At 43.9% G+C, this 14,305-nt stretch overlaps 1 protein-coding gene across 8 annotated transcripts in view; it reads right to left on the bottom strand.

Annotated features, from left to right (window-relative positions):
* Positions 1–14,305, bottom strand: part of Hivep2 (HIVEP zinc finger 2) — a 190,188-nt gene that overhangs the window by 10,637 nt on the left and 165,246 nt on the right. For all 8 annotated transcript variants that reach the window (XM_050122228.1, XM_050122220.1, XM_050122224.1 and 5 more), the window contains 4 exons: positions 12,230–12,274; positions 5,886–11,431; positions 4,790–4,944; positions 1,514–1,689 (listed from right to left, as the gene is read on the bottom strand). In XM_050122228.1, the coding sequence (XP_049978185.1) occupies positions 1,514–1,689; positions 4,790–4,944; positions 5,886–11,039 (5,485 nt within the window). In that variant the 5' untranslated portion in view covers positions 11,040–11,431; positions 12,230–12,274. The remainder of the gene's footprint in view (positions 1–1,513; positions 1,690–4,789; positions 4,945–5,885; positions 11,432–12,229; positions 12,275–14,305) is intronic.

Below are 14,305 nucleotides of genomic sequence, written 5' to 3'. Positions count from 1 at the left end.
GATGGGTCTTCATATACATTTGCGCTCAGAAAACAGAACTCTGAAAAGCAGGTACTTCCGCAGCAGATGAATCCTGCAGGGCTTCCTAGAATGTTTTGCTCACCCCCACAAGACCTCTAACTATACACTTCCAAAAGCTGCCATGGAAATTCCATTAATGATCCAATGTACACCAATTCCTGCTGATGGTCCAGGCAATGGTTTAAAGCCAATTTAATCAGCTACCTAGAAATGGATTGTTTCATCATCCAGTTCCATGCACCTCTCCTGACAGCATGCCCAGTGAAGACATAACCTTTGTAATGACTGGTGGATTTGCAGTGTGTCCTAAAAAAAAAAAATCACCCTTTTTTTTTTCTTTCCTCTCAGGAACTTCTCAGTCAGCTGGACCATGCTAAGGGAAGGGGGTATTAAAAGAACAGCATGCTTATTTCTTTTGAAATACAAGTGAATATGCTTCCTCTCTCTTCTTGGACTTCAGGTGAGGCAATATGGACACATAAATACTCTCCTAATAAACATCAGATAATTGAAGACACAAAACATTTACACTTCCATCAAGAAAACACACTTTAAGATTGTGGCTACAACTGAAATAGGTATACATCTCCCTACCAGATTATCGTAATTCATATCTGCTTTTAACCATTGACATCAGAGGAGGTTACGTGATTTAAAATTTAAAGTTAAGACTCTGAACATGAAGAGGGGTTAATGAGGGGCTGTCTACAAGCTACCTTAGATAGACCTGACAGCTCGGCGTGAAGATTTTCATCATATCAAAGAATAATAGAAATGTAAGAGCAGCAACCAAGAGCGAAACATCTCTGCATAAATCAGCCCACTGAAACGGGTATTTGAAAATGATAGAATGTTATTTCAGGGCAGGTCCGAGACCAACCGTTGAGGTCTAGGAGTCAGCCTTGTCTCCATGCCGATGAATACACAGCAGAAGCTATCAAATCTCTATACATAATTAATGCAGCTATGGATGGAGGGGGCCCACCAGGGAGTCGGTGGGGCTTTACATTATTTATACTCTTGAAACTGACGATGGCACATATTTTCTTCCCAGTTGCTTTCCCTGCTTAGCCACTGCCTCTCATGTACTGTCTCCCTGCAGAATTTCAATATTGGTGCAAATATTATCTAGCCCACATAAATTTCCCACATGAAGTAATGGCTATCCAGGCACTTCTAAGCCACTTCCTTCAGAGACAACCTGCCTGGCCCTGTGTCTGTAGCTCTTAATTAGTCATCAAAGGAGCCTTCCAGTCTCACATACATCCTTTGATCCTGGGCAGAAAGGAGGAAATAGATCTCAGGGGGTCATATTTTTCACAAACAAAATACTCTTTATTGTTGGTGAAAGTGAGTTAGAAAATAGTATTCGGAATCCTAAGTAGCTAGAAGTTATCCCGAAATGTATCCCCCACCCCCAGCAAATAAAATAAAATAAAATAAAATAAAATACAAAAACGAACAAAAATGGCTGCAAAAATCAGGCTTTTACCTTTCGTCTTGAAAGCGAAATTACATAACTTGCATACATAAGGCCGGACATCAGTATGAGTGCGTATGTGTTTTTTGAGCATGCTTGGCTTCTTACAGCGGATCCCACACTCTTCACAAATGTACTTTCCACGTCCACGTCCTCTGACATACACATAATCTTCGTTTGATTTGTACCTATTTGAAGAAGAGGCAATCCCGTGTGATTTTAAACACTCTTAGCATGTGATACATCAAGCCAAAAGCTAATCATTGCCTGACTTCAATTATTATGAGGGTCTTTTCCTTCTTGACTTCTATGAACCCTGGGAAGTTTATGCAGCAAATACTTGAAACGATTATATAACAGATTTATCACTGTAAACAAAATGTCACTCCAGCTGGAATTACATATTTACAGATGTAGTACACAGATGTTCCAATAGGTTTACATAAGCCTACAGAGATACAGATCTCAACCTGTATCTGCATTAGTATAGCCTCCAATCAGGGAACCTTGCTAAAAGCATAGCAACATATTAGAATGATCATCCTTCATGCATAATCTGTTAACATGACATCATCTACAATATACGTGTGCAAGCACTCACTCCTCTACTCTTGCTAAAATAAGCACAAGCGAGAATAGAATTCTTCCTTGCCAGCATCCACTCGACTTTTGCAATCCTGGCACATAAGCACCTCAGAAATTTCAACTTTACACAGGCTGAGCTCACTTCACCAACTGCTGTCTACAGGTTTGACCTGTCCTACCTAGGATCACGAATCTGTACTAACGTGGAGTCTGAATGCTGACTGGTTTCTTGAAGGCACAGTTGCATAATGAAAACGAGAGACTCTGGAATAAAATTAGTGTTTGTTTCTTGAAGTATTTCACAGAGAGGTTTGAAGGGGTTATCTGAGGTCATCCACTTCCGTGAAACCGAGTAGATGAAGACTCAGATAGAAGAGAAGCAACCCACCCAATGTTCTGCACTCTCATTTTGCTTAGAGAACAACAGCAGTCAATACACAGCAGGTTTGTACCACACAATCAATGAGTAGTATGATCTCTTACATGGCAGCAAGGCTAGAATTTTAAATCTCATATCATTTTGGGAAGAAAGCATTTCTGAGGGTGCTTTGGGTAGCTTCCAACAGTAGGCTAACATGCAAAATTCCTTGTTCACCTGTGTATTTCCTTAGTGGTATTTAGATCCATAGCTGATTTTCCATTCTAAAAGGCTGGTGAATATTCCCATCTTGCTCTAGCTAATACCCCCAACAGGTACAAAGACCAATTCAAATTTTCAGAAAGCTTTTCAAAAAGAAAAATATCCATCGACCTACTGGGAGGCCAACTCTTCTATGGATAATACTTCATCTTAGCATGCTTGACATTTTGGTCAGTACTAACCTTGGGGGAAAACGAAGGTCAACAATTTTGCAAGCCCTTTCTCTTTTTATAAAACACTTAACTTTGGCTTGTTCTTCAAACCTGTTTTGAATTTTATAATAAATCAGAGTAAATCCTCAAGATACAGAAATATCCTTCTCCGTTCAATTTTATTCTCTGTTGCTAAGGCAGTGAAACTGCTTAAGGGGACACAGTGATTTTACAGAAAGCCAATATTCTTCAGGGAAGAGTACTCCAGGTTTATCTATAGCCTGTCATCACGGCTGGTTACAAACACATCTTATCCTCTAACAAGAGCTTGTTTTCAGTTTCTTATGATTAACTCACTTCCAAAATGGAACAAAGTAAAATTCTACATAAATCTATATATGAGCAGAATGTATCCAGATAGCCTCTTTACTCTATAATATTTCTGCAGACCCACAAATCAACCTGATACATAATGGATTTTGGAAAAGAGTAATTTAAAGAAGTCCTTTTAACCATATCTATTAGGTAACCTGGATAATCTGGCAATAATTCTTCTGTGTTGCTGTTACCACTTTGTAATCAACAGTACAAGAGGTGGGAACACACTGTTTGGAATGAAAGCCTGGGTACCAGAAATGGGTGGTTCAGGGATTTAAAAAGGATTGGACAAGGAAAAATAAATAAAATGCATGTACAAGCTTTCTGAATCATCAAAACACAGCAATGAGAGATTCTCAAACATGCTTTGACTTATGTTCTCCTTTAGTGGAGATAAACTCTTCAAAGCACACAGTAATCCTGCTGGCTTCTGCAAGCTAGTGGTACATATGCAATTCTCTGAAGAAGGCTGCTGCACAAAAGTACGGTGACTGATTCACAGAGACCACGCTGTCTCTCAGGAAAGATAAAATTCCACGTTCTTCTCATTCGCATAATGAAATGAGGGATGTCAAAATTTACTGAGGCCAAGTTCATTGCATATGTGCAACTGCGGTAAAAAAGACTCAGTGAGTAAATGGGGCAAAAAAGCCAAGGGCAACTCAACTATAATAAATAACTCCAAATTGGTCAAACTACGAGAAAATTTCTGTAGTAAAAACTAACATTATTTTATCCTTCAAATACTATTGGAATGAAAGTATGTTCATGAAACTATGTAATTTATTGATAGGTTCATGAGATAAGACTAATGGCATGAACCCCAAAATGTAATTAAATGTTTTTTTTTATCTAAAATCATAAATCTAAACTTCTTCCGTGGATTACATCAAATAATATATTTCTATTGAACCATAAAACTAGCTATTACCTGTCATTACTTTCTCTTAATATACACATAAGAAAACCACTGGGCCTTACTACTTGAGTTTCAGTGGTTCAAAATGTTTGAAAAGAGGTTGTTATCTACCAATAGAGACAGGGAACATGGGAAACTAAATGCAATGTGATAGCTTGACTTGAATCAAGACGGAAAAAAAAAAGGACATGGGGTGGGATGTGAAGCTCTCAGTATCCCGTGAAAGTCTGCAGTTCAAAGAAATGATTTCTTAGGAATATCCAGAAGTAGGCATGATTTCACTAACATCAACACAGAATACAAATATGCCCACGTAGTAATCCAAATGCCCTTAAAATATTAAATAATGAAGGAACTTAAGTGCCACAAAAGGCTGCCAACATAGATTTCATATAAAATTTGAGATGTGAGACACACGCACAGCGGAGCCATGCTTACTGACAAGACCTAGAAGATGGATGCAGTTGCAATCTGTCACCAGCCAGGGTTTATACATTTGACTGCGAACGGAAACTCCCTTTGAGTTTCTGCAAGCGTGCCCACTATTTACCACAGGCAAACACTCAGGACCTTCCACACCAACAGGAAACATTTGACATTTGGGTTTTCCTTACCCCCCTTCGAAGATCTTAATTCGGATTGGCTCGGTTTGTTTGGATCCAAGATCTTTATCTCCGTGCATCTCTCCTTTCCCTCTTTCCTTTAAGACGTTTCCCACTAATTTCCTTTCCAGTTTGCTGCCAAACAAGAAGGGTGCATCCGGTTTCATCTGCAGGGTCAAAAGAGAATCATTTCACATGCTTTCTCCAGGATACACTTGGCCCGTGCAGCCCTGTCACCTCAGAAGTGAGTTTCAATTCCATCATGAGAGGCTGTGGGCTGAATGCAGAAAACAAAAGGACACTGGAGGTAAAATCAGAGGGAAGACAGGTTTCCAGATGGTGAATTCAATGTTTGTTTAAACGCAGGGGCACTGGCTGGTTCACACTTCCTCTGCCCAGTGTTGAGAGAGACTTCAAAGACACATTCTACATTTTTGAAATAGCAAGCCAAACAATCCACATTAAGAAGTGGTTTCAAAATTCACTGAAGGCAAAATAATCACGGATATGCATGAGAAACATATTTTTTAAATCTCTATTTTCCTCATTATTAATTTGGTTTATTCTAAGGTTATTTATATTTAAATTTTTTACGTGTAAGTACTAACTGTTTGGGAGCAAACCAGCCAATAACAATAACTGGGGAAGCCATTTTTGAAAAAGATATGGAGAGTATAAACTTTAGCCGAACACACCACTGGATCACGGATGATGGCATTTGCTAATCTGAGCGCTAACACCCTTCACACTTTTTCCTCAATTTTTTTCTCAGTATCCATTTTAAATTAGTTCCCCATTTTATAAGCCCCTGAATTTTTCATGTCTGTGCTATCACTCAGAGGACAGAGGAAAAGTGACCAATGAACCTTAGTCCCAGTGGGAGAATTTTCCGTATCTGGGCTGAAGCAGGCATGCCCATCCCCTGAGGCTTTCCTGGGAGCCCACAGAGCTAAGTGCAGGCTATGGCTTCTCCATCCCTAGGTAAGACCAGATCACTTAGTATTCCCTAGTTTGTGTGAAGCTTTAGATCTTCCACCCTTCATGGTACAAGCTGCCTAGTATTAGACCCACAGCACACTGTGTTTTCTGACTCTGGGTCTGTACTTACCTGTGCAAATTGCTTCCAGGCACTGGAGGATGTGAGCTTGCCAGTTCCGGGCCTGTGCATAGCAGCCAGAGTATAAATTTCTGCAGTGATTTTTTGTTTGGATCTCAGAAGGGCCAGTGTGGTCTTGGTGTTCAATCCTGATGGGTTTGGGTTACAGGAACTAATGCACCATGAAGCATAAACTGAGGATTTGAAGGTGGCCTGTTGCACAAAATTGGGTTTTGTATAATTTAAGAAGCACCAACTCACAGTAGTTGTTGTCCGCAGACTAGGGAACTGAAGGATCTGCTGGAAATCTGTCACATCTGTGAAAAGAAGAGTGGAATTTGCCACGTTTCCTCCAGGGCCAGAGGCCATGTGAACCAGCATGCCGACAGGCAGCTTGCGGGCCTTCCCTTCCTCTTCCTGCTGACTGCCTCCTGCGTGCAGCGAAGAACTTTGAGGGCTCAGGCTCATGTCTGATGCTGTCTCATCGATGTCCAACTCATCCGAAGACTCTCTGCTCTCCGAAGGCCCGCTGAACTTCCGCCGTGGAGGTGCCCTGGAACCCGGAAGTATCTCCCTGTTGGGAGGGAAAGGCCCACTGGCAGACGGGTGGTCTTGAGAAGAGGAAGGCGACAGGGAGGAGAAGGAAGATGACCTTGACTGGGAGCCATCCTTGGGCTCCGAAGCACACCCTTGCCTCACTAGTTGGGGTTTCTGGGGGCGGGAGAGGCCCTTCTTGATGTCTGAGTTGGTCAGCTCCACTGCACTGAGCTCTTCCACAATCTGCCCGTACATCTTCTCCTCTTTCACGCGTTTCTGCTGCTTTGTTTCCATGAAGAGCTCCAAACTGCTGGCTGGAGACAGCATCCGCTTGCTGCCTCCGAGAGAGGCTGCGCTGTCCGAGGTGGACGGTAAACACAGGGGGATGGAGGATTCTAAGCCCAGAGGTAAGGTCTGAGGTACTTTCCAAAGAGGGTATTTCTCCAAGCCTGTGTGCTGCCCAAGCACTTGGGCTATGTTCAGTCCTATCCCTTGCATGGCTGCGTTGGTTACCAGTGTTCTTTGGGTCATATTCTCATCAACCTTGCATATGACAATTGCGGGGCTATTCTGTCCGAGTATCTGAGAAATGCTTGTGTACATGACGCTGCCGTAGGATGGGACATGGGTCTGGATGCGAACAGGAACCACCGTTCCTGGGAGAGACTGCAAAGGCCCGGCATTTTCAGAGGCAAAATCATCTCGAAGAAGCCGCTCAGTGGGCGTTTCAGTGGATTTACTGTTCGGGTCTGACGGAAACTTCAGAGGGAGGTTCTTGGAGTGTAGCCCTGGTGTTGCGGAATAACACGGGTAAGTCTGCTCTTTTGCATGTGCGTAGTCAGCGGATTTTTTTCCAGTGTGTTCTGCTACGTGCTCTAAGGGGTAGCTAGAATGAATGTCAGCTTGGAACGAAGGCTTGGTGTAGCTGTTCTGAGGGTGAGCAGCAAAGGGATGGGGGAAATGGGCCTGCCACCAGGGAGGCTGCTGAGCTGGCAAATGAACCATACAGACAGTCGGGTACTGAAACTGGAACAAGGCGTTCTGGATAGGGGAAAACGGGACCGTGTCTTGGTGTGGAAACAGATGTGGCTGCTCGGGTAAGTGCTTGCTCGCCATGTAGGGTGCTGGTGGCATCAAGGGATTTCTCAGAGATTCTTGACTGTCCATGTGCATGATCTGCTGTGGGGCAAGGTGGAGTGGTGGCCCTGAGCTCAGCTGGCCACAAGGGCCGACCACCTGCTTCCCTGTGTCATCCCCGGGGAGAGGCGGAAGCACAGAGGACCATGCAGCCCTGAGGCCAGCGTGCAGTTGCTCCATCTGCTCCTGCTTGACGCTGGGGTCAACACCGGCTTCACCTTGGACAATTTCTGGGGAGCCGCTGAAGGAAGCCTGTCGCACCAGAAAGCATTTCTTCCTCTCCCGGGACGGGGATAATGTTGACGGAGATGCTCCCGCCACCGGAGCATGGGACAGATTCCCGTAATCAAATGATTTACTCCGTATCTCTGGGACTTCTGTCGGATGAGGACAAGGCATTTGCTCGGAGGAGCAACGCCGCATTTCTTTCTGGTGGTGATGACCTGGGACAGACAACGAGTATGAACCCGCGGGAACAGTCAAAAACTCAGAATGTTTGCCACTCTCATCCTGCTTAGGGGGTGCCGTGAGCTTAACCGTTTCTTCTCTCTCGAAGGACATAGAGAAGCTGGAACTGTGGGATAAGTTGCTTTCTTGGCTGGGACTTCGAGAGAGGCCGGTGCCTGTGGACTCGAAACTGGACTCCCCTGAGGAATGCTCCATGTCTGCAAGCCGCAAGCGTTTCTTTTTGGGAGGCAACTTCTCAGCAGGGAGTTGGGAAAGGGTCTCACTTCTCTGAGGCCACTGGAATTCCTCCACAGGTTTCTCTGGCTCCTTGGCGGGAGCTTCCTTCTCCTTCTCGGGCTTGTCGGGTTCCTCTGTGACTCTGATTTCGGGAACCTGAATGTTGTGCTGGCGAACAAGCCTCGGCTGTGTATGGTAGGATGGCTGCGGCACCTGCTGGGAAGGGGTTGGCTTGCTTCCACTTTCCGCACCATCCCCTGGAGGAGCCCACTCCGGGCTTACAGGGGCTTCTAAAATCTCACTGTCACATGTCTCAGAAGGTGAGGGGGTCTTGTCCTGCGAACCGGCCACCATTTCTGCTGACTCAGATCTTTCAAAGGAATTGGGCCGGCTCAGCGAGTTTGTGTGCTGAATCACTGAAATCACATTTCCAGGAGGCTTCCTGGCCAGGTCTGACATCTTGTCAGCATCAGCGGCTGAGGGCACATCCTCAGACCCAAGAGATGAACTTCCAGATGGCAGCTGGGGACGAGCTGGGTCAAAACGCTCAGAGTGACCATGAGGAAGGTTCTCGTGGGCAGGCATGGCAAAGCCACCCCTTCCTCCTTCCTGCATCTTGGGGTCATACTCTGACGATATCATGCTCACAGGGGCGCTTCCCATGCCACCACAGATCATGGGCGCATCCTCCTCATCCCCTACACTCTTCTCTTTCCTGCGTTTTCTGTTCTCGCAAGGAGTCCCAAACATGGTTGTCACTCCCTGCGAAGGCACGGAGGGGTCCATGAAGTAGTCTCCTCCATGCTTCAAAGAACTCAAGCAGGAAATGTCCCGGTAGCTTGGTTTTGGTGTTTCAGGGTCTTCCCACTTCTTATATGGTTTACGGCAGACATCATAGTCATAGCCAACCCTGTCTCCGGGAACTAATTTCTTGTCCTTCACAGATAAGCTGGCAAGGCTCTTGGACATCCGGGCAGAGTGCTCGGACTCCATGTGCCCCTCCTGTACTGACGGCAGCTCGAAGGCTGCTTGTCTTCTGAGCATGCGCTGGGGAGGTATGCCAACCGTGCCAGGATAGAAGACATCATCTGACCCTGTCATCCGCTCATCAAACGAGTGACTTCCTCTCAAAGAAGGAGGGATAGTTAAATTAGTTGCTGAGGAAGTTGGCATGGAGTTGCTTCTAATGAGGGGTGAAGAGTCCACGGGCGCCTCTAAGAGAATCGGATTGCTGCCGGGGAAGTTTCCTGGGTAGAGTTTTCCTTCATTCCTGATGGATGACGGGATGGCCTGCGGTTGCCTGCACTCACTGTTGAATTTTGTGGGCTTCAGCATGCTTGCTTGAGTAGGGTCCATTTCTCCTTTGCTGGGGATCAGCTGGGAGACGGGATCTTCAAACATCTTGACCTCCAGCCTGGTGTTCACATGAGGTAATGGTTCCATGATGCCTCTCCGCCCCATGGTGGTGCGCTCCTGACCAGTGGGAGTAACACTGAGCGTATTCCTTGGACTAAGTCGACAGTATTTTCCGAAGATGATTTCTTCATAAGACTTTGCATTGGTGTTGGGCGGGCTTATCTGCTGCTCTGCACTTTCTGAGCGAGAAAAGTAGCCCGAGTCAGTGCTTCCTTTGCTGTGCGGGCTCAGAAGGTTGAGGGATGGCTCAGAGTCTTGTCCTTTCTTCTCTGAGAGTCGCAGTGCAAGTTTCTGTTTCACTGTGTGAGAGTCGTCCGCCTTCGCATTTAAAGACGGATTTGGGAGCATGTCAGAGCTCAGATACTGAGAGCTCTCATTAGGTAGCGGGATCCCGCTTTTGGGGATAATCAAAATTGGCACCTTCATCGGACCGCCCAAGGATTCTTCCAAGGACCCATGGTAGTTACCCCTGCTAGCAATATCCAATGGGATGGGAGGGCCGGGGCTCATTTTGTCGGGAGCCTCGGCAAATAAAGAGCTCTCCTCATCCGTGTCCGTACTCTGCTCGCCATCTGAATGTATCTCTGCTTCTACATCAATGAAACCGGCCTCCAGGTCCAACTTAGATACAGATGACTCTGTGAAAGGTACCAACCCGGCCTTAATCGCGTGGGCATGAGACTTCCTGTGCTTGTATAAATTGCTCTTGGTCTTGAAAGAGAAACCACAAGGTATGCATGGATATGGCCGCTCACCGGTGTGTGACCTGATGTGTTTCTTCAGGACGCTTGGTTTGGCACACGCCCTGCTGCAGTACGGGCAAATGTATTTGCCAGGCTTTTTGGGTTTGTGCTCCTTCCTGTGAGCATCTTCTGCCTGTTCGATACTTTTCTGGGAGTATTGGCTGTAAGCAGGGTTGAGACTTGAGATCTTCTTTCTAGGATAACCACCTCCATGGCTGTGGATAGGAAAAGGGAATAAGTCCTCAGAGGCAACGGATGGCAAAGGGCCAGGGTAAAGCCAGGGAGGGCCTTCTAGGCTCTGGTGTGGCTTGTTGCTGTGCATGATGCCCTGTGGCAATGAGTGCTGAGGGAAGGAGAGTGAGTGTTGGCATGGGTAGGGGCTCGGACGGTGCGGCGGGTATTGCTTCTCTGTGACTTGATGGACGCCCTCGCCAGGCGAGGCCAGCTTCCCAGAACCAAACAGTTGTGCTGACGCGGCATTTCCGATTTGCTCGGGATCTATTTGTGGCTGCCGCTGTCCTTCCTGACTGCCGAAAGTGCTCATCTTAATAACAGCTGATTGTTCCTGCCTCCATCTACCTGACACACTGTCAGTTTCTCCAGACCTTGAGGTAGCTTTTTGTCCTAGAGCTGTGTCCCCAGTGTCCATTTTTGTTACACAAGGTCTTAAGTGCTACTTTGCCTGGAAGCCAAGCAGACTCATGGAGTGTCTCCAAGGCTGTGCTTTTTAAATCTGGGTTGCTTCCATGGTCTTGGTTGTCTGCAAACTTGTGGATTGTTCCCTCTCTCTGGAACCTTCCACCCTCACACTGCAATCGGTGGGCATTGGATGGAAATGTCCTTGAACCAAGCTATAATACAGTTCTCTCCATCCTACAAATGTCCATCTTCAAAAGCAAAGTGCAAAGCTGCAAAGGTTCCTTATGGCATTTGATTTTTTTAAAAAACTAGGATGAAATTAGGGTGCTGAATAGTCTAGGAGAAATTCTGCCCATCAGCTACAGCAAAGATCTACAGCCAGCTTCAGCAAAGTACAATGACCTGGAGGACAAGAAAACAAGTCATTAGAGTCTCCAAATAAGACAGCAATACCCATGCTAAACCATCAGTCTGAAATTGGATAAACTAAAATGTTTTTCATTCCGATAAATTATTTACAGCTATTGCATTAGTTACCTAATTCAAAGATATTAATTTCAAACCCAGAATTATGTCATAAGCATAAATTTCTTCCATGCCTAATATGCAGACAAGTTTTATAAATACTCCTTAATTTTGTTTAGGAATTGTATAGGGAGCCTGAATTCAGTGGCAAAGCGACATGCTTCTCAGCATGAGTATGAGAATCTGGGTTTCACCTGCATATACATCCCAAAGCATCTGAGGGTCAGTGTAATGTAAATATTATTTACAATATATGATTTTTAAAGCCTTAATTAAAAACTTGAAAGCTATATCTAGCCAAGTTTTTGTGGCTTGCATGCAGAAGTATATTTCATAATTCCATATAGCTTGAAATAAATTATACTCATATATCTGTATTAATATAAAATATAAAAGAAAATAATAAATATAATCAATGTTATGTAATACATGTATAACAAAACATAACTACTTGGGATTTTATATGTTAATACAATACATAGGTACGTTTATAGCTTGAAAACAGCAATCAGCAGAGCTAGATCAAAGATTGATAGAAGATATAAAGATTATCAAAGAACTTTGGTGACACTGTATCAAACTTAACAAAAACAGTCCTAAAACTTTCATAACCTGAAAAGCAAAGCCAACTTGGAAGACAGTTTAAAAAGGGTCTTTTAAAAATGAAGACGTTACCTGAACAGTTTAGAGTTCTCATGGGCATGATTGTCCTGACGCGACCTGTACACAAAACAAACACCATTAGGAAAAACTACACCTCAAACTACAGCATTATTATACAAACATAATGTTCAATGCACCAAGGATGGGAGTCTCAATGCTATGTGCCTAAATCAACCACAAAGATTATTTTACAAAGTACTCTCCTAGAGCGATAAGCCTTATGCTGGGCCACCAAAGTAGTCATAAGAATTCAGCCAGTGCTTCCTTTGAGAGATTGTACAAATTTTCTCCAAGTAAATAAGCTATAAAAAGTTATGTGAGGCATATGCCAATATGCTAATTATTTGAAATAGAAATCAAGAAAGTAATCCCATTTGCAATAGTTTCAACAACAACAAAAAAGAATATATTTAACCAGAGTTGAAAGATCTCTACCACAGAAATTATAGAACATAGATGAAAGAGGCAGAAGAGAATACATAAAAACTTGGAAAGATAATCTAGCTTCATGGTTAGTAATAATCAATATAGTTATATAACCATACTACCCAAAATAATTTATAGATTTAATGTAATGCTAATCAAAAACACCACAGACATTCTTCACAGACCCAGAAAAATAAAATTCTAGAATTCACATGAAGACATACATGTGAGGTATTATTCTGCCTTAAAAAGAATGAAAATTTGGGGGCCATCACAACGGCTCAGTTGGAAAAGTGTTTGCCACACAAGTATGAATTTGAGCCCCAGAGTGTTGAGGAGACAGAGACAGGAACATGATTAGCCAATCAGTATTGCCAACTCAGCAAGCTCCAGATTCAGTGAGAGACCCATGCCCCAAAATAAAATAAATGAAGGTAGGAGTGATGGATGAAGACACGTGTTGTTACCCCCACCTAGTCTTCACATGCACACATGCACATGTGCACCTGAACACACGTGTGTATATTAACACACAGACATGAACATACAGAAGGTGAGATCCCACTGTTTGCAATAACTCATGGAACTGAGGACCATTACAGGATGTGGAACAGCCCAGAGATGGAAAAACATGAACCATATAATCACATCCCTATGTGAAATCTAAAACGCTCTCATGGAAGAAGAGTTGAGAACAGAGTGGAAGCATCCTAGCTATTCGGAACGGTAAAGGGAGATGGGGCTCACTGGGTATTAAGGAAAGTTAGGAGCAAAAGTTTTACTGTGCTATGATATAGTTCGGAGAATACAGTTCACAACATGCCGTATAATTCAAACTTGAAAAATGATCTTGAGCTGGATTTAAACATTACAGTATTGCACGGTGACCTTGTAATTAGATGGATTTTGTTTTATATAAGAACTTAAATTTAATTATTAAAGTAACTTTCTATTTCCCAAGACTGATACATATAGCAAAGCTTGACCCACTGCTAATTGATGACTGACCCACTGCTAATTCATTAGACATCAAAAGTTGAAAATTGGGATGGGTGGTGGTGGTGCCTGCCTTTAATCCCAGCACTCATGAGGCAGAGGTGGGTAGATCTCTTTTAAGTTTGAGGCCAGCCTGGTCTACAGAGCTAGTTCTAGGACAGGTTCCAAAGCTACAGAGAAACCCTGTCTCGAAAACAAACAAACAAAAACAAAAACAAATAGAAAATTGTGGTTTTTAATTTTTGAATAATTGAATAAATTTGAATATTTAAGATCTGAATATTTAAATGAGCTGCTTACTTCCATAACATTTAAACTACAGAAGTGTGAAGGAGTCCCTCAGACAGGGTGAGGAGGAAGAACCACTTGGTTATTGTGAAAACTTCAAGTGACTCCCAATAAGGAATCCTGAATGTAGTACCCAGTGGATCCTGAGGCTTTGGAGTTAAGTCCCACCAGTCAGGATAAAAGCGGAGATGTCAGGACCACGGGGGGTGCACCCACCCACTGAGACAGTGGGGCTGATCTATTGGGAGCTCACCAAGGCCAGCTGGACTGTGACTGAAAAAGCATGGGATAAAACCGGACTCTCTGATCATGGCGAACAATGTGGACTGATGAGAAGCCAAGGTCAACGGCGAGGGGTTCTGATCCTACTTCATGTTC

Source organism: Alexandromys fortis, unplaced genomic scaffold (genome assembly GCF_014885135.2).
Source record: "Alexandromys fortis isolate MF-2015 unplaced genomic scaffold, M_Fortis_MF-2015_v1.1 scaffold_215, whole genome shotgun sequence".
Classification (NCBI taxonomy): domain Eukaryota; kingdom Metazoa; phylum Chordata; class Mammalia; order Rodentia; family Cricetidae; genus Alexandromys; species Alexandromys fortis.
Note: the sequence above shows the minus strand (reverse complement) of the source record. Positions and strands in the feature narration are given on the sequence as shown.